Genomic DNA, 27,978 nt, shown 5'->3' with positions numbered 1-27,978 from the left:
AAAATGCTCGTACATCTCGTCGCTACCATGTCCAACTATCGAATTTGAAATTCGGCACTTTTCAAAATTTTGATTTGCCACTAATAATTTTATTTCGTATAGCAGCATTGCTTAAGTTATTGTTTTTGACAACTTATTTGTTGGTTAATGACTGCAAATAGTTTTATAGAAAATTAGAGACGAGAAATAATACTTTCATAAAAATTTAAGTACATACATAGATTTAAAAAGCTGCTTGAATACAAAAGTTTTATGAAAATGTCAAATTAAACAACTGTCTAAATCTACGTTATTTTTTATAAATAAGGCCGTAAACATTTCCTTACATCGTCGATTTCCATATTCTATTTTTACTCTTTCAATTTCACTGACCAGCGCTGCAAACGATATCAACTAGTAGGCTAACAACCAGAATTGAAATTTAATACGCAAGTACTTACCGTACTACAAGTATACAGAGAGTAGATTTGCTACTCCCTTTTGGCAGCAGCAAATATCTCTCGTACGCGATGAGGGAAAGTAGAGTACGTACTTTGGTGGAGTAATAGCAAGTACGTCAAGTATTTACTCTCTCAACGCCAAGTAGTGTATGTATGCGGAAAAAAAGTAACAATGTGTTGGGAGTAGAGTACAATGCAAGGAGTACTTATTGAATGAAATGCGGCAAATACAATTGCGCTGGACTCTAGTACATATTTATAGATTTCAAAGTGTCATTGCAAATATATTCCTGAACAATTCAGCTTATAAATAATGTGAGTTTGAGTTTGGAAAATCCCACGATACACCAACCTCTTCAATTCCATACTAAACGAATATTATCCACTAAGTAACTAACTATTCTGCGTTGGTAATTTTGTTACCGATAAATAAAGTTCCTGGTTATTTTCCAACCCTTTTGACAATCTGTGCACTGGTACATTTTTTACCATCTCATAAGCAAGTAACAAAATATTGCCCCGAGAAGTATGCGACACCAGAATTTATACAAAACTTCATTGCTGAATAGATTAAATTGTTACCAAGGAACTTAGAATTTCTGCTACAAGAAGACGGGTTATTTTTATTGGTAACAAAATTTTCCGGTGTCAAAACGTTCGGTAACAAGCAGAATACGCCCGTTAGTCTAACTAATAAATACAAAGAGCCAACTAAACGTCCAAGTGAATTTATCAAAAAGTAAAATTTTTTTATTGTTTTTACTATCAATGCTTATATGTACGTTGGTGTATCCCAGAAATTCGATAAACATACCATACATTGCGTAAGTCTGGAGGATGTACAAGCTTCACACATTCCAAAATATACGTCAAAACAACATCTGGCGTCATGAGAAACTGCAACCAAAATTCCTGACCGGAAAAATTGAGAAAAATTCCATAAAAGTTACCAACATCTGGTGAACTAAGTTGAGATTCCAGAGTAGCTTGCTGTCGGAATTAATCCTGAATGCTTGGTCTTATTTTTGCAATTTAGACTGGTACAATTTAGTTGTGCGGTTTAGTAGCTTTTAAAAGCTCCGTTTCATGAAAATTTTCAACTTTTTAATCAGATCTTTTAGAATTTTTTTGAGTATGCAGATTTGTAATCGAATCAATTTTATTGCAATAAAGTACACGACCTAAGTAGCTAGGAATTATCGTTGATTTTTGGCGATTTTTTTTTACGCAGTCAATTCCATACAAAAAAATCTTTTCGAAAATACTTTACTTGGAAAAAATGCAAGACACCTTCCATAAAAAAAATTTCAAAAATCAATGCGATTTTTTACTAACTCAGAACTTTAAGTTTTTTTACTAGAATTTAATGGGCTGCAAAACTGCAGACTCGAAAATATTCGAAAAAAATCTGATTAAAACGTTCCAAATTTGCGTAAAAATTTGCTGAATTTTCGAGAGTTTTGCACAAAGTTTAGGAATTATGTTTTTATGTTTTTTTTTTTGTTGTAGAATGAACCATATTTTTATAAAAAATTGGTGGAAAAATATTAGAAAAAAATGTAGGCATTTATTTTGAAAAATTTGCTGTGCCAATACTTTTTGCCGGCAGTGTACATACATACAAAGAAAAATATATATGTATGAAGATGGTATGCTTAACGAATTTCGAAAAAAATAAATTACGTATGTTAAGAACTATTCTCTCAACATTGTGTTTTCGTTTGCCGCTTATTAGCTTATTTCTTTCGTTTCGTTTTCTACTGTAATTTTTTCGGTTTTAATTTCGTTTAACAGTTGTCACATTCATAGATTTTTAATTGTTTTTCTTTTTTCATGCTACGTGTTGCACATTGTCTCTTTTGTTTGTACAACGAAAGACAAGAGCCAATCTATTGTGAAGTTAATTCTCGCTGTGCTAACGCCAATCTTCTGTGCTGTCATCCTGTCATTAGCGACATTCATTGTTTGTCATCGTCGGGCAAAAATAAAAAGATACCAGGAGCGTTGCAAGTATTTTGAGGTAAGTAGAACATTGCATACTCCCAGTAGAACTTGGGAGCATCGTACGATTGCTCGGTGAGTACTCCCTTGGGAGTATACGAATACTCCCCATTGCTCCCTATGCTTCTGTGTATAAGCATGTAATTTTGTATACTCCCATTAACATTGGATGTCCTAGGAGGGGGAGTAATCCCTTTTACCTCCTAAACGAGCAATCGGGGAGCACACACAGAATTATCATCCCACAAACCTCCTAATAGAGCAATACGGGAGTATTCCTATAGTTACCTCCCAGAAACCTCCCAAAAAGACAACAAGGGAGTGCACATAGAAAACATACCATATTCCTCCCGAACGAGCAATAAAGGAGTGCTCTCATTAGAGACATCCCGAAAGCCTCCTGTAGGAGTAATAAGAGAGCAATGATAACGAACATTTTACATTAGCCAAATAGATTTTGCTATTTATTAAATTTTTGTATATAACTTTTTAATCACGTGCATTTGTGCAATGTTACAAGATCTTAAAAATAAAACATAAATGATACGTCTTACATAATTGCTTAATTTTAGAATTATATTGCAGAGAAATCATATGAAATTAAAACATAATAATAAAACGGTAAGATAAGATTTGAATTATATGCACCTATATGAACATATAAGTATGTACTCCTTATGATTTCCTGGGTGTCAAGGATGCTTGCCTGTTCAGGAATCCACCAAGCGGGGAAATTGTGAAGGTGACTTTGCTTATCTGACATCTTTGTCACCCATGCGAAGTTTAAGCCCCGCGGTCACACTTAAATGCTGACACTAATTTGCGCAATCTGGAAAGTATTTAACGGTGCATTTATAAGTAATACAATACATACTTAATATATTTAAACAAAAGTTGAAGTACATACCAACGGACTTTTATTAAAATCTGTGTGCAATCCAAATTAAATTATTGTGTCCTCCTTATGCTTCTATAAGAAATATTTTCTGTTGTTTTTTTGTATGATAAATTTTTTCGAAAACACAAATTTCTTTTGAGTGAGGTGCGTATTGCTCTCCTATCAATCAAAAAGAATACTCTTGGATTTCTCGCTTAGGAGACATCACTTTTTGCTCCTAAGCGAGTAATAACGGAGTACAAAACCGACAAATCTCGCTTATTGCTCCCAAATCATGCCTCAGGGAGCATTCTTTAATTGCTCGCTTAGGAGATCTCTCATTAAGCTCCTAAGCGAGTAATAACCGAGTACAAAACCGACAAATCTCGCTTATTGCTCCCAAATCATGCCTCAGGGAGCATTATTTCGTCGCTCGCTTAGGAGATCTCTTATTTGACTCCTAAACGAGTAATAAAGGAGTACAAAATCGACAAATCTCTCTTATTGCTCAGAAATCAGGTTAAGGGGAGGACTCTTTTATTCCTCACATAGGGAGATCTCCCTTCAAGTTCTAGTGGGCTAATATCCATACAAGCACACATACACATACACTCACCAGAATATGTATCCGTACAGTGGTTTTTTTTAATATGAGAAAAGTTTTTCGTAATAATTTTTTTTCGATAATTTTTAATAGAAATATAGTTCATTCTGCATCAAATGGCATATAAATTAATAATTCAAAGTTTTTACAAAATTTGGAAAAATTCGACAAACTTTCACCAAGTTTTTCAACTTTTAAACAAATCAGCACAAAAATCTCAAAAATCAACAGTAGATTACAGCCACTTAAAACTTGCTCAACTGAAATTGAGCTACAAAACTGCATACTCAAATAAATCCAAAAAAAATTTTGTATAAAAGTTGAAAATCTTGGTGAAAATTTGTCGAATTTTCCTAAATTTTATAAAAACTTTGAATCACTAATTTATATACTATTTGATGCAGAATGAACTATAAATATTTCTATCAAAAATTAACGAAAACATTTATTACGAAAAACATTGCGAATATTAAAAAAAATCACTGTACGGAAACATATTCTGGTGAGTGTACATATGTACGTACATAACTAGTTACTATGCATAGCTGGCTGCTGCGGAGTAGTGGTTAGCAGTACGCACTACCATTACGCAGGGTCGGAGTTCGAGCCCAGTTTCCAACCAGCATCAAAAAAAAAAAAAGAGAAAAAAGTTTTTTTTTTCATAAAAATACATTCGCCATTCGGTGTCGGCGTAAAACCGTAGCTCCTTCCCATTTGTGCGACAATATTAAGGCGCATGCCACAAAGCGGAAGCGAAGCTCGGCCAAATACTAACATATAATGTAAGCGCCAATTTACTGTTGTTATTATTAAGCGGAAGTGGAGCTAAGTAAATAAATTATAAACTGAAAGAAGCTTTTACCACCAATTACTTATTTAGGCCCATAGGTAATTTGTTTAGTTGGTAAGTGTGTTTTTATCTATGTATGTATGTATGTACATAGTATGTGTGAATAAAATTACATATCGACTGCTGAATGGTAAATCGACCTCTCTCGTCAGCCAGTTCGAAAACGCCCTATCTCAAAAAACTTTTCAAAAACGCCCCATTTCCAGATTTGGTTGAGGAACGCCCTATTTCAGAATTCGATTCAAAAACTCCTTATCTCAGCACATTTTCAATATATTGCGAAGTGAGATAGGGCGTTTTTAAACGGAATTCTGAGATAGGGCATTTTTCAACCAAATTCTGGCATAAATAGGGTGTTTTCAATAAAATTCTGAAATAGGGCGTTCTTGTAAAGTTTTTTGAGATAGAGCGTTTTCCAACTGACTGTCAAGATAGGTCGATCTTCAACACAGCAGTCGATATATAACCTATAAGTAAAATTTAATATTCTGTGAATTCAAGAAAAAGGAATTTTAAAAATACTAATATATTGGACAACGAAGGAGAAGTTCTTTTACAAGAAAGTATAAATTAAGTAAGGACGAGGCGTTCAATGATCTGTTCTATGAGCCTAAATGACTTTGGCCTAGTTCAACAAAACACGCTAGTCGTTTCTCTTCCGTGGCAACTGACGCTAATTGGAAATGCCAAGTGTAAGTAAAGTCCTTCTCCACTTACACTTCTACCACCAGCGGGTATGATAAGTGACTTATACATTGTTGTTTTCCTACGTCGAGAGAGAACTTTACTTCTCAATTACCTTCTCAGTCCGAAGTAGCACTTGTTGTTAAGATTATTCTTTGTTGAGTTTTGATGCTGACATTATTATCGGTGTTGTTGCTGGTTTCCAAGCAATATTATAACTGTCAACAGTGACGTGGGTGCCAAGGCGCGAATGTGCTAACTGTTTGTTTGATGACAGGATATACTTCGTTTTGTTCCGATTCACCACCAGACCCAATCACTTTGCTTCATTACCCACCTAGGAAAAGGCAGAATAGACTTCGCGGTTTTTTGTTACCGATGATGTCGTTGTCATCGGCCTAAGCCAGCAACTGGACGCTCTTGTAGTAAATTGTCCCTGAGCGGTTCAGTTCTGCGGCTCTTATTATCTTCTCCAACAAAAGATTAAAGAAATCACAAGAAAGGGAGTCGCCCTGTCTGAAACCCCGTTTGGTATCAAACGGCTCGGAAAGGTCATTTCCAATGCTGACGGAGCTGATTGTATTGCTCAACGCCATTTTAGACAGCCATATCAGTTTCGCGGGGATGCCAAATTCAGACATATCGACGTATAGCTAACCTTTTAGTGCTGTCGAAAGCGGTTTTGAAGTCGACAAATAGATGGTGAGTGTCGATCCTTTTTGTCGCGGGTCTTTTCCAAGATTTGGAGTATCGTGAATAATTGGAATATGGTGAACTTGCCAGGTCTAAAACCACACTGATAAAGCACAGTAAGTTCCTTGACGGTGGGATCAGTTTTTGCTTAGAAAGCCGATCCCGCCGTAGTTGGCGCGTATGGTGGGGTCGCCTATATTATGTATTGGGCAGAGCACACATAAATTCCAGTCATCGGGCATGCGTTCAGATCGTCAGCTCCCACAGCTTTGTTGGTTTTCAGGCGCGTGATTACTATTCATACCTCGTCATAGTCAGGTAGTAAAAGACCGATTCCGTCGTCATCGAAAGGGGGCTCGGATTCGTATTTTCCCCTAGTGCTCAGTGCTGTTGCCATTCAATAGGGTGGAAAAGTATTGCCTCAATTATATAAGTACCTTCAGGACATCAGTGACTAGGTCACCATTGTTGTTCTTACAAGAATTCGCCTTGGTCTTCAAACCTTCCTTTCAAGTAGGTTTTGTGTATATGTATACATAAATATGTTTCAATGTAACTGAATTCTAGAAAACTTTTTTAATTTAACACAAAGCCAGCGAAACATAACTACTCTGTCCGTTTTTCACTTCCTAAGTTTGGTTTGCTAAACAAGTAAAGAAGGTCACGAGGTGAATGTTGGGCATCAACTTTTATGTTGTTATCCTTTCAGTTAATTTAGTTTAGTCGTTTGACGCCCATCCTGCTTATCTGCTGACTGGCGCGCAAGGTGAAGACACCACGTTATTATTTACATATACATACAACATACATAGAAATGTTTCAACCACATGCTAGATTCGCTCGTCGTCACTTGATTGAAATCGCATTTGGCACTTTTGTGTATAATCCATACCATTTCCATTATTCTTATTAAACACTGGGAGAAAATTACTTAAGACAGTAAAAATGGGGCAAAATTTTAGGAATTTTGGGGAGTTGGCCTTGCCAGAGTTGGCATCCTTGACTGCGGCTTTTTATATTTTTATTTTTGCTAAGTATCATGGGTCTCTTTTTACTTTCATGCATTCGTGGTGATTGCGTTATCTGGATATATTTATTGCTCTATTTACAAAAATTAAATGTACTGAAAAATAATAATCATATAAAATGATAAGTGATGGGCAAAATTATACTTCCTAAATAATAAGTACCAAAGTATTTAGGTATTCATGTTGTTGTAAATATTAACGTACTATGTACTTCGATATTATGCATGTCATTAAATGCAAATAAAATGGAACTCCGATAAGAGGCCCCTGCATGTGGTACACAAGCTTCGTACGGCGGCCTACTTGTCCACGGCGGCCAACGAGGCGCAGCATAGTTTAGAACTGGCGGGTCACTTGCCTTGTTTGTTGCTAACAACTTTTGTTGGCGAGCTATTTGAGGAGCCTAATTGCACCTGAAACTCCTTGGTTCAGGTGTAGAAAAGGGTCACCGTTGATTTCGTAGGGCAGAGGATAAGACTCTGGGCCGTGAGAAAGGCGCATTAGAGGTTTAAACTGTTGCGTTCGTCATTGAAGTTAGTGGTCTCAACAACATCGTTTTCCCAAAAGTACGAACCAATGACGCCGCATACCTAAAATCCGCAACGAACAGGAACCTTTTGTGGATGCATTCATAGCTAGTCCTATCTGTTTGTTTAATGAAAGCGACGTCTCGAATTTGGCGAGCAAACGGTAGGATTGACTTTGAAAAACGTGCTTTTGACATTTTTGAACCCCTATAACTGCCATAGTTGAATACAGAGACGAAATGGATATTCGTACAATATAACAAGTAAGAAAGTCTAAGTTCGGGCGGAGCCGAACATTAAATACCCGGCGCAAGTATTAAATATATGTTTTTTCACCCTTCCGAAACCTTCCGCTAGATGGTAAGCCGAGGTGTATCAATTTTGAGTAAATTAGCGTCCTTCAATTTCGAAATACTGAAGTTTCAAGCATTTCTTAAATTTACCGTTATATGAGAATCGGCCGTTATTTTAGTCCGATTTCAATAATTTTCAACGTTTTGCTTACACGTGGCAAGTACAATAACCATACCGAGTTTGGTACAAATTGGTAGAACGGTTACCGATATACTTATATGTGATCATAAGTGGGCGGTGCCACGCCCATTTTCCAAAATTTTACCATAAACGTATTTCTTGGTAAAGAATTGTTGCAAGCATCAATTTTGAATAAATTAGCTTCAATATTTAATGATTTATCGAAGATTTTGTATTTCTCTAAATTACCGTTATATGGGATGTGGGCGTGGTTATTGTCCGATTTTAAAAAGTTTCGGCGGTTTTTTATGCTGTACCAAGGCCAACAACTGTGCCAAGTTTGGAAGAAATTGGTGCAGCGGTTACCAAGATATACACATGTAACCATAAGTGGGCGTGGCTACGCCCATTTTCCAAAAATTTATAATATTCTTATTTTTCGTCTAAAAATTATTGTAAATATCAATTTTGAGTGAATAATCTCCAGTAGTTACTAAAATATCGCAGTTTTCGTATTTCTGAAAATTACCGTTATATGGGAAGTAGGCGTGGTTATTGAGCGATTTTAAAAATTTTCGGCCATTTGGTATGTTATGCGAAGGCCAACAACTGTGCCAAGTTTGGAAGAAATTGGTGCAGCGGTTACCAAGATATACACATGTAACCATAAGTGGGCGTGGCTACGCCCATTTTCCAAAAATTTATAATATTCTTATTTTTCGTCTAAAAATTATTGTAAATATCAATTTTGAGTGAATAATCTTCAGTAGTTACTAAAATATCGCAGTTTTCGTATTTCTGGAAATTACCGTTATATGGGAAGTGGGCGTGGTTAAAGTCCGATTTCGCCCATTTTCAATACCAACCTACCTTGGATTAAGGGAAACCTACATACCAAATTTCGTTGAGATATCTCAATTTTTGCTCGAGTTATCGTGTACACGGACAGACGGACAGACGGACGGACGGACAGACAGACAGACATGGCTTAATCGATTTCTTTTTTCATCCTGATCATTTATGTATACATTTGTCTATATCTATCTCGATTCGTTTTGGCTGTTACAAACAACCGTTATGTGAACAAAATTAATATACCCTTGTGCACAAGTGCGCTCGGGTATAAAAAGAAAGCTTTAACATAGGCCTCTTGGCTTTAATAGGTCTCGGTTAACAATTTTTGTGGCTCTTTGTAGCATTTAGAAATCCCCAACCCAAAATTAGCCACCTGCTTGCCCGTACCTGAGCTATGGTGTAGCTACACATATAATGGACATAAATGTGTATGTGTATGTATCTCTTTACCTTATAAATTGATTGAGTGTAACAGCATTCGGCAATTAATTAGCAAACGGAGCACTCATCGTAGTGTTGCATAATTTAATTTGTTTAGCCTACTTAGACATTGGCGATATTCAGTTGGATAAACACAGTGACAGCAATATTTTACACACACACACACGCACACACACACACATTTAGTCAGTGCAAGTTAGCACTTAATTAGTTTTTAACACTTATGTAGATGTGAGCTTTGATTGAAATACGAACCCAATGAATGGATATGACGCATCTTAATTATACTACCCATATGTACATTAGGGTGGTCCAAAGCAAAAAAAGTCGGAATTTTAATGCCATCTTATTTTTTTTTGGAATTAAAATACATATATTTAGAGGACCGTTAGAGGTTCGTAGAAATTGTATATGTAGAATCCTTGAATTTCTTTATTTTTCAATCGGCTTAGGGTACGTTTACACAGAAAGCGGAGTGAAGCTTTCAAATTGCTTTAGCTGTAGGCATGTGTTCAAACAGTAAGCTTTTTCACAGGCGTTTTGAAGCTGAAAGCAAAGCAGTTTTTGATTTTGAATTTTCTATTTAATTTTTAAGCTGCATGACGCAGTTCCAAACAAGATATCAAAATACATACATATTCAAATAAAAACTAATCTTTTGAATAAAATTGAGCAAATATTGTTGCGAAGTTTTACACCGACTACGGACAGCGATTGTATTTTTATGATAAGCTGTTTTCTATGGCTGAATACATTCGGAGATTTGCCGTTGCCTGCCGAGGGGTGAACGCTTTTAGATACAACCTTTTTTATGTTTTATTTTTTCGATGTTGGTCGGAGAGTAGACTCGAACCCAGTACTTAACCACTTTAATGGGGGCCATACAAATCGTTAATATTAAAAAATGGTTAAGTAATTTGAAATCTCCTGAAGCAAAACAGAAAAATATTAATTTACTACTATTTCAATGAAAAATAGTTTTTTCCACATATAAAGTACCTGTTAACGTTTGAGCAAGCTCTTAATATATTTTTATTTCAACGATAAAGGGTATATTTTTTCGATATAGAAGCATCATAAATTAAAATTCCGACCTTACTTATTGGTGTTGACACACTTATCTTAGAAAAAGCATTATCTTCAGTTTTGTATAAAGAGCAAGATTGCAACGCGTAATTGTATTTAAAGGGAAATTTTAAAAAGATGTACATACATATGTATGTACATACTAAAACAAGTTAAAATAACCACTCATGCTCATTTACCCGTAGTTGGGCATGTAACGTATACGCCCCGTAGCGCCATGCGCAGTCAGCTAACGCGTTTACTCGCACGCCTAAAATTAAAAGTTATATTATTTAAAAGTAATTAAATATTGGCGTGGAAGATTTTTAACTTCTTCATGTTCACATAAAACAATTTTAGCATGAATTTCGAGTTTGCCAATTAAAAGTGTAAAAATGGAATTTTAGTTTCTTAAATCATAGTCATCTTTTACTCAACGTATTTTTTTCATTTTGTGACACACTGGTTTTAATACACTAGATTCCTTCGTTTAAGCAATAAGAACATTTTTACCGTTTAATTTTTAAGATTTTGGAGTATCTAAAATTTTTGGAAAATTAAAAAAAAAATATTCTGCATGCTTCAATTTGTTTTTAATTTCGTGATACACTTGAAACTGCACAGATAAATTTTATTTGTTGCCAACATTCATTGCCTCTAAAAAATTATTTAAAAATAACAATTAAGATTTTTTCGAGTGGCAATGAGAAAATTAGTAATTTCGGTACTTTTTCGCCTATGAATGCTTTAGCGTTTCTTTTTCTGGCGAGAGAAGGAAGTGACATTAAAAAAAGCATTGTAAAAAACAACTCGTGAGATCTGCTCACATACACATACTCACATTTTTAAACTGCTATTCAAGCGTAGTCGAGTTCATTTTTGTAAGCACATATTTTCTTTGATCGAATTTACTCGTAATATGAAAATTGACAGAAGCGAAAACATGATTCTATTATGTATTACTTATTTCATGGCGACTTAATGGTATTTTTTCCATAATTTTATTTATAGGATCTGGAGAAGAAGGCCCCCATCGATCCAAAGTCAACCTTTGATTTTCCAACAAAGAATTTACTCACCTCCCCAGAAGACTTAACGCTATTTCAATTGGATCTCGAAGAGAAAATATTTTTTAATGATGCCATGGAAATCGACTGTAGCAATGTTACGTTGCATGAAATACTCGGCGAAGGTGCGTTTGGTTTAGTGCGACGGGGCACTTACAATGATGGCAAATCGGAGGCACGTGAAGTGGCTGTTAAAATGCTGAAAGGTATGCTTAGCTGGGCACTTATGTACATATGGATGTATGTAAATGTAAGTTATTATGATGTGCTATTGATGGTACATATTTTGACATAAATGTCCTTAATAAGCAAAACGTTTGGTTTTTCTTGCTAAGTGAACGCATAATAGATTATTTGTAGAAGTACATAAATTAAAGCAGCCGACTTTAAATTCGCACACATACATACATACATATGTATTTATTTTCTTTTCCATTTCAATCTCCTTATGGCCACGCAAATAGATCGGCCAACTGTCGATGATGTACGCGCTTTTCGTCGTGAAATTGAAGTGATGAAGTCGGTGGAGCCGCATCCGAATATTGTTGGTATAATTGGGCATTGTACGAAGCGTTACAATGAAATGCTTTTGTTAACGGAATATTGTAGTTTCGGCAACTTGCTGGATTTTCTAAGGTAATTACTTGTATGTTTAATTAGTCATGCTATTATTTTTTTTTTTTTGTTATAATCAATATTCTATAAACAGCCATTTTTATGCCTTAGTTTTTTTTATTGTATTTTACGCCGAGGAACTAACAGGCATTTATAAAATTTTACAATCTAATACTTATAATCTTTTTATTTGCTAGTGAAGCGAATAAGATTATTTACGGCAGGGAAACATACATATGCATTGGCGTGGGGCGAAAATGCGGCTTTTTAGAATTTTGATTGGTAATAGCAAAAATATGGTTCATTATGCTTTAAAAAAGTCTGTGTGAAATTTTCGAATTTTTTGGTCAATATACTAGGCTCGCCCAAGGCCATCAAAGTTCAATATGCTCAAAAAATAAAAATTTATAAATAAATTAATTAATACATTTTTTTACTAAAATTGCAATAATCTTCGAAAGTATTAGTCCTACATAATTTGGTATATGGACCTTTTTTGTAGAGAATCGAAGTTAGCTAAGAAAAAATTTTTTTTAGTACTTGAACTTTGATGGACTTGGGCGAGCCTAGGATATTGACCAAAATATTCCAAATTTCACATAGATTTTTTGGAAAGCATAATAAACCATATTTTCGCTATTACCAATCAAAATTCTAAAAAAGCGGATTTTCGGCCCACGCTAATATGCATAGTATAGTCAATGTGGAACGATTTAATAGCCAGCACACCAAAAAATCAAACCTAGAACACTAATCGATTCAGAAAATTGTACTGAATAACATATACAAAAAGTAGCAACTAGCGTGACCAGGGTATTATTTAAATTAACGAAAAACTAAGAAAATAGGTCCTACTCAATGCGTCAAATCAAATGCATTAATCAAAAAGATAAAAATGCGACACTATAGGGAGAAGAAATTCTCTATATAATTGCAGTGAAAAGTACTACGCTGCGACTGTTCACTTTCCCGTAGTCGATTGGTAAATGCAGTGATTTTTTTTTATCGTATGCACTGTATTTCTATAGTCAACATAAAATAATGCACAGCCTGACGATTTGATGATTTCATTTATTTATGTACATATATTTTCCATACAAAAATTTTTCATATTTTTTATAAAAATTTTGTTCATTCATAATGCGAAAAATTTTTATCGAAATTTTCAATTTAATTGGATTTATTACAAACATTTTGAGTATGCTGTATTGTAGTTCATTAAATTTTAGTATAAAAAATGCTAGTTTGAAGTAGCAAAAAGCTGCTGTTGATTTTTGCGAGTCTTATCGCCGAGGGTTTTCAATGACAATTTTTTGCATTTTCCGCAAGCCCTTTATGAAACTAAAAAATTATTTCTTATGGTTTTCGCGGTTCAATGAACTATGTGTTTTTTTAAATAAGAACAAATTTGTGTGGAAAATATAAATAAATAAATAAAATCGTCAAAACGTCAGAGTATGCATATTTTTGATGTTGACTGTATATTTATGTGCAGATAATAAACTTTAAAATTTATAGGTTATCATGGCTGCCCTCGTTCAACCAGTGCACGGACTTCGAAAAAATCAATAGTGGTAGATTTTACGTACGAAAAATAGTCGAATTCGGTCTAGTATTTTTAAAGAAGCGACTAACATAGCTTTCACTCATACATATATACGGCGATCATGCGTCATGTATTATAAGGGACAGTCCTCCTTTTATTTATTTCGTACGGGACGCCAAATGTTCTGTAGTGCTTTTAAATTCCCGTATTTGTCCGGTATTCTGTATTTTGATGCCATAACCCTAAAAGCCCCATCTACGTCAGCGAGGCGTATACGGAATCTTGATTTTTTTTTATTTTGAACACAAAAGTGTCTTTATTTTTTGTCGTTTTAAATAAATGTGGTTGTAGTTTTTATCAATAAAATTATGCTTTATTGGGCGCGTTTCTAAGACGCAACTGATGATACATAAACTGCCAAAACATTTGTAAACAAGCAAAATTAAATAAAACAGCACAAAAATAAAAAATAAAATTTTAAGCCAACTATATGGATAGCGCAGGATTTATAATTTAGTTTTTCTTATTTTATTTTTAATATATGTATTTGTACGTGTATTTTATTTTATTAACAGCCAGTTTCGCCAACAATTTACATACAAATTATTTTTTTGTTTGAATTTTCTATGAAAACTGACGGAAGGGAAACATCATTTTTGGCTTATATAAATTGTTGACTTCATGTAGCGAAATAATTTTATGATGGAAAAAATGGCGTAAAGTTGCCAACCGTTGAGCTGGGCGGAACTACTCAACTGTGCGTTTCTGAAACAAACACTCAAAAGTTCAGCAACAGCTGCGTCTTAGAAACGCGCCCATTGTTAGTTTATATCACAACTTCAATATTCTTTAAAAAAAAAACATTTCTCTTTTAAGTCACCTACGCCTCTAAAACGTACGTAACTTTCAAGTAGATCGGGCTTCTATGGTTAAAAGTTCATAAAAATGTCATACCAATGAACTTGTTTTTATTCTTAAATCTGGACGCTTTAAATTCAAATCTAGGGGCACACATGTTTGTATGGACGTCATAATTTGTTTGAAAAACGCCATACCTCAGAATTTGGTTTAAAAATGCCCTATCTCAGCTGAAAATACATTGAAAAATGTGCTGAGATAGGGCATTTTAAATCGAATTATGAGATAGAGCGTTCTTCAATAAAACTCTGAAATAGGGCGTTCTTGAAAAGTTCTCTGAGATAGGTCGGTCTTCCACTCAGGTGTCGATATAGTCTGCTTTCACATATGCCAAATAAAGACGCTGTTTCAGGGCTAATAAATCTAGGATAATTGAATAAAGGTTTAAAGCTCGTAAAAATGCAGTTATAGATTGAAGTTGAATTTTCTGATGTCCTTACTTAATTTAATTAAAATTTGTTCAAAGTTTGCCCGTTTGGGGCAGAACTTTTTTTTTTAATGTCCGAAATGAAAATAATTTACTTAATTTTCTCAAAATGAGTATGATTTTCCATGGACGTCTCACTCACCTCGAATAAGTACTACTTAAGGTGAAGTGGAAGAAAATTAGAATTTATGTACATAAATATACTTCTTCTTGTATTATTGCGTTCTTTTTTATGTGGTATTATTTCTTTCAAGCTTTGTTCCTAATTTTGCTAGCGCGTGCCTTAAGTACTCACCCACGTATGTATGTAATATATGGACAAAACGTTAAGTCAGTCAGTGATAGCTTAACACAAAGACGTGATCAAGTAGCAGTACACACAGTGGGGCAAAAATATGGCCGTGATTTTAAGAGCCCAAATATGAACTGAGCTGAAATAATTGAAAGATAATAAAATTTCACGTTGAACTTAAATCGGTAATTTTTTAAACAAGCTCAAATTATTTATTAATTTTTGTTGCTACCACCTTTTGGGAAGCACGTGAAATTAATCCCGAATGTCTGCAATTATTTTAAAAAATATTCATAAATATTTTTTTTTGTAAGATAGTCGATTCAAATTTTAGAATTTTAAAAAATATTCATAAATATTTTTTTTTTTTGTAAGATAGTTGATTCAAATTTTTTTTTTTAATTTGTATTAACAAATATTTAAACAAATGTGTATTTTTTTTAATTGAGAGTTTAATCACTCACTGGCAAAAATATTTCATGGAAACAGGCGGAAGAAAAATGGTTTTGTATTGAAAAAATATCGAAGTACTTCCCTCCGGTTAATCATTTTCCTACATAATCGATTATTATAAACTAAGTGATTAATTTTTTCATATGAATTGAGAGTGGAAAGTTTTGTTACTCATACGCCATGTATGCCCGCTTTTTATCAAACTTATAGCGTTTTCGTTTCTACCGAAAAATCTTGCCTTCTACGCACAAATACTAAGAAGAGGGCAGTGAAGAAGCAACATTTTTTGTAGAAACGAAAACGCCATTAATAAGAAAATAGGTGCAGCGTAGTAGGTACTTCCCAGTAAAATAAATTAGATAATCCCTTTTGTTAATAAAAAAAAATTAGCTCTTGTTCGAATATATAATATAATAGCAAATTCAATCAATTTTTTAATCTACTCTATGCTATGGAAAATTTTTTATGAATAATTTGGGATTAATTTCAAGTACTTTACAAAAGAGTATTAGCATTCAAACATACACATTTTTCGCTCTCGTTTTTTCAATATAAATTAATAAAAAGTAAAAGAGAACGAAATATGACACTGAAGATGGCACAACGCCGAAACCGGTTTGTCTCCAAACCAAATTTGACAAGGGATGACGGAAATTCGTTCCATAATACATCAAAAAGTAAAAGCTTATTTCAAAAATCGCCAATGATAGTTCGATGCGAAATTTCATTGTCTTTCATTAAAAAATTGTAACTTAAAACCGTTCTAGATTCGTGCTTTTAAAATCAATTAGTCCACGGCCATCTGTTTTTGTCCTACTGTGATACGCCCGACTGTAAGTTAGGGAAGAAGTATAAGGCCATTTAGTAATAGGTATATGTAATTAATTGAAGCCAACAAAATGTTATCTCAATTAGTTAATTATTTTATACAGCGGTTGGACATTGCATGAATATGTGCAACAGGCGAATGAAGTGTTGCATGAACAAACACACTTGTGCTTTAACTATTTATATAATATTGTTTACTTGCAAAATTTGTTCTTTACTGAGTCAGCAGTTTTGAAATTCTATCTTGGGCGTCACTAGTTAATTTCTAAATTAAAGCTCTACCTATTTTTACCAGTCATATTGTAATTTTGGTTTTTTTCCTTAATTTTTATAAGCTGCCATTTTCGAACAACTTGAAAACTGTTTTTTTTTTTTCAAAAAGGCAAACCATGGAACACTTTAGTTAGCAGCCAAATTGAAATGAATATGGAGGGTAATACTATGCAAAGAATAGCTAAAAAGGAATTTTAAATAAAAGTGCTGCCACTCCAGCTAACTCGTACTTTCTGCCAGAGGTTTGAAACATAGATGGCACGGTAGTGTCATCCGATTCGCAATAGATGTTAAAATAAAAATTTAAATGAGAAATCCTTTTCGCAAGAGTCACACATTGGACCTCCTTATTTCTACTCAATGAGCTAATGTCGAGTACCATACACTTGAAAGCTAGTTTCACGCCAGTTCTGAACCACTGAAAACTACTACCTGGTATTTAGAACCATACATACCTTTTTTTATATAAAATACTAGAAAATATCCGGCTTCCCTCACTGCGCCTTAAAAATATTTTTGTGATGTTACTCCCTTCCCAAAAATCTCGTATGGTCTCATTAATAAAAAAAAAATAAAAAACCTATTTTATAGAGCTTTATGAAGTGATACTTGCAAACAAATTTTCGAACTTTCAATAATTCTTTATTTTTTATATTTGTGAGCATAAGGTAATCTATATTTGAAGGTATTTAGACAATTTTTAAAGTATCGACTTTCTCCCGAAAATTTAATTTGTAATCATATAACTCGAGTTTGATATCGCGCACTTTCTTCAAAGCTGTGTTAGTTCAATATTTCATTTATCTTATAAATTTAACTGAATAAAATTTTTCAACTAGGTGGCAACCCCTTTCAGTAATATTTTTGACAGTAGACTTTCTGAACCCTCTTGAGTTTCATCACCATATTGCAATGCTTAGTTTATCTTATCAATTAAACTGAATTTGCTTTTTCAACCAGGTGGCAACCTTATACAAACATATTTTAAGTTGTAAACCTTCTTAAACCTCTTTCTTTCGACAGTTTTATTTCAATATTTGCTTTATCTTATCAATTTATTTAAACTGCAATTTTCAAACAGGTGGAAACTCTCAAAATTGTTTTTCCATTAGTTAGACCTCTAGCAACATATCGGTGAAATCAGCATTCAATTCCATGCATAAGTTTTCGATTGATGCGGGTAAAACATACTGACAAACAAACTTGCATCGTGAATAAAAGCAAAATGCGGTTGTATTTACATAGTAATGCACTTAGGTATGTACGTAGCAACTCTGGTACGTGTGAAGCAAAGTTTCGTCAAAGTTCTGGCGCATTTCATATCTACTGTTAACAACTATGTAGCTCTCGCAAAATTTTTGATTGAAATTTCTATGCAGAATTTTGCACGTCATGTTAAAGTGGTTCAGTTTTATATGCGGCCAAATAGAATTATCAAAGTTTATTGAATGATAAGCTATACGTTTGTAGGTATGTACATAGGTAGGAAGGTACATACAAGCAATGGCCCATTTGGACCTAAAGTGGATGGCCCATTTTGATACCCCGAGTAAAACACTTTCACTCCCCACTCCTCGACAAGCTTGGACTTGATCATTAAATTCGAGGGGGCCCTGATGGCCACTTGGCTGCCAAGTTTTATTCTGACACGGAGCGAGATTCCTAGAATCATCGAGAAAAACAGCAGTCCATCTTCTCATTGCAATAAAGTTAGTCTTGAAGCTTTCGGTGACCTATCTGCAGTCACAACTTCTTGTCTTGTGGCTGCCACTGCTTGATCCAATATATGGAACAGGTTCAACCTTACAAGGAGTTCGTTCTTATACATATGTATAGTACATATTCAGGCGTATCCCGAAATTTAAGCGTATCTTGGGAAAAATTTTTGGTGTCCATTTTTTTTTTGGCTCTCATTAAAAACCAATAAATCTTTGCTATAACTTTGTTATTTATTTAATATCAAATTTTTTAAACCTTTTGCCATCGAAAAGGCGTTGGCCTTAAAAACCGTAAAAACACTATCCCCAATTTTTTTTTTTATTTAGTACTAAAAATCTAAAGGTGTTAAGAAATTATAAGGACTTTGTTAAAAATTGTAAAAGCGATCATAGCTGTAAAAAAAAAAATTTGTTAAGCAAGAATCTATTTAGCTATTTAGTTCCAAAGCGGCGTAAAATTGTAGATCCCTGTCCGGTGCAGTGAAATAACGCCCGCGGGCTTTATTCCCTTGCGAAAGGCCTTTTTACTTTGCGAAAGGGCAATTGCTAAACAAAGGTAATAAATCCCATGGGTGTTATTTTCTCTGGCTCTAATTTACTGAACCACATCACATATAATTTTGTATTAAAATCTGCAAGCAAAAATTTGCATAAAAACTGAATTATCAGCCGGGCTCCCATTTTCATTTACTTTTGCGTTTTGCGTTTTCGTAAAAATCGTACGTTTTTATTTTTAGGTGCTCTTGAATTCGCAACTTTTTGTTATCGATAAGTTCCATTCCTCACTTTGTTTCTGGTATAGCAAAACAGCTGTTTTAGCTATTTCAACAAGTTATAAATTAACAAAAATGCCTTTCATTTTTTCACTGGCGTGTTTTGAAGCAAAACGATTAAAGAAAAAGACAGAATTGAGGAGACTAAAGCATTTAAGGGCAAGGTCAGATATTTGTACTATGCCAGACGAAAGGTGAGTTGTATCCAAAGCCATAAACTGAGCTATTTATTACACAGTTATTCTTTAGTTTCTTAAAGTCATTCCGGGTGGACAAAGACACGTTTAAAATTATTCTACAAAAGCTCCAGCCACATTTAAAAACAACTCGGTTGCCACAATCAATTCAGTTCGCTGCTGTTCTTCGCTTCCTTGCCACTGGTTCCTTTCAGTTATGTGTTGCAAAGGACCACCATATTAACATAGGCAGAAGCACGTTTGGGAAGGTGTTGCACAAATATATTCCTTTAATGGAAAGTGTGCTATGTGCAGAAAATATCTCGTTGCAAATGACTGAACCGCAAATACAACAATCCAGGGAGAACTTCTATAGGAAATACCAGCTGCCTCGGATCGTTGCGTGTATCGACGGGACGCACATTCGATTACTAAAGCCAGTTCAAAATGAGTCAGTGTTTTTTAATAGAAAAGGTTTCTTCAGCTTGAATGCTATGCTCGTAAGGACTCAATCTATAAAACTTGTTTTTGATTTATACCTCTTTTTCTAATTTAGATATGTAACCATAATATGGAAATACTTGCAGTAGACGCCACACACCCTGGCTCATGTCACGACTCATTCATTTGGAAAAATAGTCAGGCGAAAAACTATTTATCGAGGTCAATAAATGATAATTTCATTTTGGCAGACTCCGGTTATGCACTGGAAAGATTCGTGCTGACTCCATATAGGAATGCAGAATTAGGAACATTTGAGCACAAATTTAACATGAAACATGCAGCCGCGAGAAATATTGTCGAGCGCACTATTGGCGTTCTCAAAAGTAGATTTCGCTGCCTACAACATGGTTTAAATTACGAACCTAAATTTGCTTGCAAAATCGTTAATGTGTGCTGTGCACTACACAATATTTGTCGCCAACGTAACACCCCATCTGAAGAATATGTAGAGCACAATGAATCTCTTGAAAACGATAATGCAGAAAATGAATACGAAGATCATCAAGATGGAGTATCATTAAGGGATGAAATTGGAGTATCATTAAGGGATGAAATAGCTCGTATAATTCGTTAACTGCAGTTCAGTAGTGTACAAACAATTACGTATAAAACTGATCATCCAATCTTCTTGCAACGCTAAAAATTTTTTAAACTAAACTTTTTATAAAACCTTGGTTTATACAATAACAAATTAATTCAGTTTTGTAGCTCGCATTCAAATTTCAAACAAATATATCATGTATTTAAGCAAACTGAAAATGTCATATTTCATTTATTTATGTTTTCAATTAACATGTGTGTAGTATAATAGGCGGCATACACCATACGTCTGACTAGCGAGTTATAAGCGCACCACATATTGACAAGTTTTTACAATTATTTTGTTTTGTTTAATTTTAGTTATTTTTTATAAAAATCTAGTTTATTAATTAACAAAAACCGTATAAATCCAAGTTTGAAACAACGTGCGATGTGCGAAAGTTTGTTGAATTTTTTTTCAACTATTGCACATTGATGCAAACTTGGATTTATACGGTTTTTGTTAATTAATAAACTAGATTTTTATAAAAAATAACTAAAATTAAACAAAACAAAATAATTGTAAAAACTTGTCAATATGTGGTGCGCTTATAATTTTGACACTTGGTGTATATTTATTGCTATTTGTAAAATTCTCTTATATGAGTAAGGCACTTACAAATTTATATTTTAACATACATATGTGTTTTTAAATACTTTTCGGTTTTAAACCAGAACAAATAAATAAATAATATGTAAAATTCATAACATATATAAATAAGGTTCAATGTTATTATTTCGCTAAGTTGTAATGAAAAAACATAACTTAAATGATATAAATCAAAGTTTAAAACGTTGTGCTCTGTATTTTAATTAAATGCTTACTGCTTCAATAAAAACTTTGTACATACAGTGGCGCTTACGTAAATAGCACACTTATTTTTTTACAATATTCACAATGTTTTTTTCCTTAATAATATATATAAATATAGTAGATTCTATACCATAAACCATATAAATCAAAGTCTAAAACTTTGTGCACATTTCACGAAAATTTAACAAATTTCAAAAAAATGCCATCACAATTTTAAAGTTTTTATTAAGAATCTTTAGAAATTTATTGGGTAGTTATTTTGTAGCCCATTAAATTTTAATATGATGTTAAGCAGGTTTGAAAATTCCATAAAAAAATAGATGTTGTTCATGCGTTAAATGGAAGAAAATGTGCAACACCCAATCAATTTCTAAAGGTTCTTAATAAAAACTTTAAAATTGTGATGGCATTTTTTTGAAATTTGTTAAATTTTCGTGAAATGTGCACAAAGTTTTAGACTTTGATTTATATGGTTTATGGTATAGAATCTACAATATTTATATATATTATTAAGGAAAAACTGAATTTTATTTTAAAACGAATCACATTATTTTTATATACAAATTCTTTCGCCTTATAAAAAATTATGCATATCCACGGTTGCGTCAGCCATAGTAGGTAGTTCAGCGTCCAATTCTCTTCTGCAGTATACGCATAACATAGAACGGTATTTTTGGTCAATCACTGATAAGCAAATTACTAAAAATTAAATGTAAATTGCTATGGTTTTTAGCCTCCAATACGATGGAAATATTTGCGCTCAGCTTAGACGCTGCGGGATGGCGCGAACGCGGTTATTTATTTGTTTATATACTCACACAATTTAAATGTTCTATATGTATGTACGATGAGGAGTTGGTTATTTGTGTGCCCACGCACAGTGCGGCCGAAATCCAAAAGTGCGGCGAAAATTCGAAACTTTGAAATAATCCGCTGTCAGAATTGCAAAATTCAAAATGGCGGGACCGAAAAAAAATCATATTATATCCTCTAAAACGTTATATTCAAAGTTGATATGTAAAAAAAATCGATTTGATTGAGAAAATCTACGTACTTATTTACTTTTAATTAGGTTGAAATTTTTTATGATTAGGGTTTTCACAGTTTACTTTTAAAGTGAAAGGGTGGTAACTTTAACAAGATAACACACTCGAACTGTGAGCAACCTTTCACACATGTGTTTCAAATTGTCAATAAAACAAATATCGTCAGATATATATTTAAAAATCTTTCAACTTGCGCCCACGTTATGTTTTTATGCTTCACTTTCCATTTTTTCTTAGCGCGAATAATTAACTGATCAGAGATGCCAGTTTAACACAAAACAAAAACATGAGACAAAGTCGAGTAATTTTGCCCAAAATGTTATCTCCAATTAGTATGGCAACCAACAACAAACAAAGTTGCCACATGGTAAAATGTTTTAAAGTTACAAAATTAACACAGTAGATAATATAGAACTGTGAGCACCCTAGATATTTCCGAAGGTATGATGAAGTCTTTAAAGTTTCATCTTTCAAATTCGACCTTATTTTATTGCACAATCAGGAACTTTTGAATTTGGTGATTATGCATAGTTTCGTAGGTATATGATCAAAATCGCTATATCTGTTGGGCATTTTTCAAAAGCAAATATATCATAACAAGAGTTACTGCAATGTTTTATCCGATCTGAAACAATACCCGCTCGCTGTGATCCCAAAACTAGCTAAAATATCAGTGATTATGGATTATTCAAATTTAACCAAGTTTTCCTGTTTTCCGCGTAATTTTTTTTACCGTTTGATATTTGAAAATGGCGTCAAAGCAATATATTCTATATAACATACTCTTGAAAATTACACCAGAGCTGAATGTATGCATCTAATAAAACCATCACGTTTACGTTGCCTTGCCCCGACTATCCCATTTCTTGGATGGCGGTGATGTTAGCTTTTGTATTCCCGAGGACATCAACCAACCCGTCAGTGACACCTTGCCCATTAAGGGTGCAGATATTTCAGGTGCACACCCCCAAATCATAGTCCTTTATACGTTTGCCGTGGTCGATATCAGAACAAGGGTGTCTTATCCGAGGCTGGTTGTGATTTTTCATAGGGCCCCCAAATGGGTCTTTGGTCGCTACCCAGAGGATACTTAGATATAAATATGTGGGCGTCGTGAGCTACGACTTCAGTGCAACGCTAATGCACACACTATACCATTAAGTCAATGTATCAATATCCGTATTATTAAGTGCACTCTGTATTCACTAGTTTTTGCTGCTTGCTTCTACTTTTTTCTTTCTGATCTTTTGTTTTTATACCATTTATTGTTGCAGAGATGAATGGAAATATTTGTACGACTTGAATATAAAATGCAATCGTGCCTCGCTGANGTATGCATCTAATAAAACCATCACGTTTACGTTGCCTTGCCCCGACTATCGCATTTCTTAGATGGCGGTGATGTTAGCTTTTGTATTACCGAGGACATCAACCAACCCGTCAGTGGCACCTTGCCCATTAAGGGTGCAGATATTTCAGGTGCACACCCCCAAATCATAGTCCTTTATACGTTTGCCGTGGTCGATATCAGAAGAAGGGTGTCTTATCCGAGGCTGGTTGTCATTTTTCATAGGGCCCCTAAAGGGGTTTTTGTTCGCTACCCAGAGGATACTTAGATATAAATATCTGGGCGTCGTGAGCTACGATTTGAACCTCGCTTTGATACGCCTGGATAATACTTCCTGGGTTTTCAGTATTGACAAAGATTTATTAAATGCCCGAATTGCGATTCCGAATCGTTTTTAATTTGAGTTTCAACTCTATGCAATAACTAACTTTCGACTTCAGTGCTACGCTAATGCACACACTGTAGCATTAAGTCAATGTATCAATATCCGTATTATTAAGTGCACTCTGTATTCACTAGTTTTTTTCTGCTTGCTTCTACTTTTTTCATTCTGATCTTTTGTTTTTTATACCATTTATTGTTGCAGAGATGAATGGAAATATTTGTACGACTTGAATATAAAATGCAATCGTGCCTCGCTGGATCGCCTGTCCAGTCGATTGCACAAGCACAGTGGCAAGCATCATCGTAGGCGTGCACGTCTAAGTCCACCGCAAACACATCGACGCACATGTAGTGAAAACAACAACCACAGCATTAGTAGCCTTACCCCGTATGATATTGAACGTAACTGGAAGCGCAAAGGCAATTCTTTTGGCGGCAGTAGTGGAGGCAACGGTATTTACAACATCGATGGTGGCAGCAGCATAATTGAAAGATTAAAATTCAAATACAGAAATCTCAACACACTACAACAGAAGTATGCAGCATCAGCATCAACATTTTACCCACCATTAGACGATGTATCAGCGGCGACAACTATGACGTCGATCACCACCATAAACGATAGCGCACCACCGCCACCACCCACACCATTGCAATCGCCACCCTGCATGGCTGCCGACAACAAATCCTATGGTTACNGTATTATTAAGTGCACTCTGTATTCACTAGTTTTTGCTGCTTGCTTCTACTTTTTTCTTTCTGATCTTTTGTTTTTATACCATTTATTGTTGCAGAGATGAATGGAAATATTTGTACGACTTGAATATAAAATGCAATCGTGCCTCGCTGAATCGCCTGTCCAGTCGATTGCACAAGCACAGTGGCAAGCATCATCGTAGGCGTGCACGTCTAAGTCCACCGCAAACACATCGACGCACATGTAGTGAAAACAACAACCACAGCATTAGTAGCCTTACCCCGTATGATATTGAACGTAACTGGAAGCGCAAAGGCAATTCTTTTGGCGGCAGTAGTGGAGGCAACGGTATTTACAACATCGATGGTGGCAGCAGCATAATTGAAAGATTAAAATTCAAATACAGAAATCTCAACACACTACAACAGAAGTATGCAGCATCAGCATCAACATTTTACCCACCATTAGACGATGTATCAGCGGCGACAACTATGACGTCGATCACCACCATAAACGATAGCGCACCACCGCCACCACCCACACCATTGCAATCGCCACCCTGCATGGCTGCCGACAACAAATCCTATGGTTACGATGAAATCTGCAGCATCACATGCGAGCGTCATTCAGCATTTGGCGTTGTTGATATGGATATTGATTGCAAAAATGCAATGTNATTATTAAGTGCACTCTGTATTCACTAGTTTTTGCTGCTTGCTTCTACTTTTTTCTTTCTGATCTTTTGTTTTTATACCATTTATTGTTGCAGAGATGAATGGAAATATTTGTACGACTTGAATATAAAATGCAATCGTGCCTCGCTGAATCGCCTGTCCAGTCGATTGCACAAGCACAGTGGCAAGCATCATCGTAGGCGTGCACGTCTAAGTCCACCGCAAACACATCGACGCACATGTAGTGAAAACAACAACCACAGCATTAGTAGCCTTACCCCGTATGATATTGAACGTAACTGGAAGCGCAAAGGCAATTCTTTTGGCGGCAGTAGTGGAGGCAATGGTATTTACAACATCGATGGTGACAGCAGCATAATCGAAAGATTAAAATTCAAATACAGAGATCTCAACACACTACAGCAGAAGCATGCAGCCTCAACATCAACATTTTACCCACCATTAGACGATGTATCAGCGGCGACAACTATGACGTCGATCACCACCATAAACGATAGCGTACCACCGCCACCACCCACACCATTGCAATCGCCACCCTGCATGGCTGCCGACAACAAATCCTATGGTTACGATGAAATCTGCAGCATCACATGCGAGCGTCATTCAGCATTTGGCGTTGATATGGATGTTGATTGCAAAAATGCAATGCCACAAAGTGAGATCGACGGCATTGAGCAGCGGCAAAAGCGACGCCACTGCATCTATCTCAAAAACTTTGAGTATCAGCCAACAACTTCGATAACTACGGCCGTTACGCCAACGGCTGTTGACGGTGCAATTGATAATAAAATCTATTTCAAATTGTTGCCCGAAATGGTGAGCGAAGCAGCTTTGCGGCAACGACAATGGCAGCGACGCCATGCACGTGCTGCTGCACGCAATCGAAAATTGGCATTAGAGGAGACGCAGCTTCAAACTAGTACAACAACAACAACAACAACAACAGCGACTGTAATGAGCACTACAAATGCAGCCAATGATAACAACGATACGTTAAGAGCAAGCGTGCGACGAGAACCATTAAGTGCCGCTGACCTGTTGGACATAGCGCGGCAGGTTGCCGCCGGCATGGTGAGTGATTTATTAAGGCTCTGTTATGCATACATACTTTGCACTGTTATACCATTTTTATGTAAAAATCAAAACCCAACGGAATTCTACATGTGAAGTGCTATGCGTTGGGTAATCGCTTACACGCGAAGCTCATTTAACAGATTCTCTATGTGACAACTCTCATGCAACGCTAAGTATGCATAACTGAGCTATTAGTCGAGAACACGTTGAGATGGCGAGATAGGTTGATTAAATTGTTGGTTGCAGTACTTCCTAGTAGAGATGCCGTTTTTAAATCGCTTAAATAGAAGATTGTGCCTTTCTGAGTCGATTTTTACTCGATTTTTTATTTCCGATTCGATCCGCGAATCGATCGAAAAAAATACGAGAATCGACATTCGACTTTTGCTTAATTGATTCACATCGCATTGCATTAGAAAATCTAGAAAGTTTTAAGGAAATATGAATTTAAGGCTGAAGCAAGAAACCTTTCCGATTAATTTATGATGGCAAGTTGTCTTACTTTCAATCTATAGCCACCAAATTAGAAAGTTTGTAATAGATGAGTATTTCATATACACTGGCGGCAGAAATAATAGACTCGTCGTACTTTTAAGAATGTTGGCTATATTTCTTAAGCTTATTTTATGTTTAATATTTTTTTTATTTTCACCAAATTTTCAAACTTTTTATTCAGAACTTTTAGAAAAATGTTTGGTATGCAGTTTTGTAGACCATTCAATTTTAATATGTTAAGTAAAGTGCAAGTTTCAATTGGCTACAAAATACCGTTGATTTTGAAGAATTTTTTTTGCTGACAACGTCACGAAATTTTTCAAATACAACGTATGCTCGACAATTTTTTCATATATGGAACAGAATGCCTAGCATCGCCAACAAAAAAAAATTGTCAAAACTCAACGGTATTTTCTAGCCACTTGAAACTTGCACTTTATTACACTAAAATTGAATAGGCTTCAAAACCTCATACGAAAATGTTGTCTAAAAGTTCTGAATAAAAAGTTTCAAAATTTGGTGAAAATTTGTCGAATTTTAATAATTTTTTATAAAGTTTGAAAAGGGGATTCATATAGCGTTTGATATATAACTAGCCAGGCTTTTATAATAAAATATATTAAACATAAAATAAACCATGGAAATATAGCCAAAACTCTTCAAAGTAAGATGAGTCTATTATTTCTGCCGCCAGTGTATATGCACTTTTTTTGGTAT

General features: G+C 34.8%; 2 protein-coding genes across 2 annotated transcripts in view; both read left to right on the top strand.

Moving 5' to 3' along the window:
* The window catches only part of tor (tyrosine protein kinase receptor torso), a 63,179-nt gene that overhangs the window by 18,934 nt on the left and 16,267 nt on the right, over positions 1-27,978 (top strand). The window contains exons 8-14 of the mRNA XM_017617434.1: positions 2,318-2,460; positions 11,551-11,812; positions 12,071-12,242; positions 23,843-23,899; positions 24,503-25,018; positions 25,095-25,670; positions 25,767-26,763. Of these exons, the coding sequence (XP_017472923.1) occupies positions 2,318-2,460; positions 11,551-11,812; positions 12,071-12,242; positions 23,843-23,899; positions 24,503-25,018; positions 25,095-25,670; positions 25,767-26,763 (2,723 nt within the window). The remainder of the gene's footprint in view (positions 1-2,317; positions 2,461-11,550; positions 11,813-12,070; positions 12,243-23,842; positions 23,900-24,502; positions 25,019-25,094; positions 25,671-25,766; positions 26,764-27,978) is intronic.
* Positions 19,572-20,896, top strand: LOC108363906 (putative nuclease HARBI1). The gene is made up of 3 exons (XM_017617433.1): positions 19,572-19,643; positions 19,699-20,125; positions 20,182-20,896. Exons 1-3 carry the CDS (start codon positions 19,630-19,632, stop codon positions 20,701-20,703), a joined length of 963 nt encoding a protein of 320 aa, XP_017472922.1. The 5' UTR covers positions 19,572-19,629; the 3' UTR covers positions 20,704-20,896.

This window comes from Rhagoletis zephyria, unplaced genomic scaffold, assembly GCF_001687245.7.
Source record: "Rhagoletis zephyria isolate East Lansing unplaced genomic scaffold, Rhagoletis_zephyria_1.1 Rzeph_scaffold_01405, whole genome shotgun sequence".
In the NCBI taxonomy this organism is placed as follows: domain Eukaryota; kingdom Metazoa; phylum Arthropoda; class Insecta; order Diptera; family Tephritidae; genus Rhagoletis; species Rhagoletis zephyria.
This window is presented reverse-complemented; position numbering and strand designations above follow the sequence as displayed.

Excerpts from the sequence above, each read along its gene's own strand:
- LOC108363906 (XM_017617433.1), top strand. Across the intron at positions 20,126-20,181 it reads TCAGCTTGAATGCTATGCTC|ATATGTAACCATAATATGGA; the intron begins GTAAGGACTCAA and ends TTTCTAATTTAG.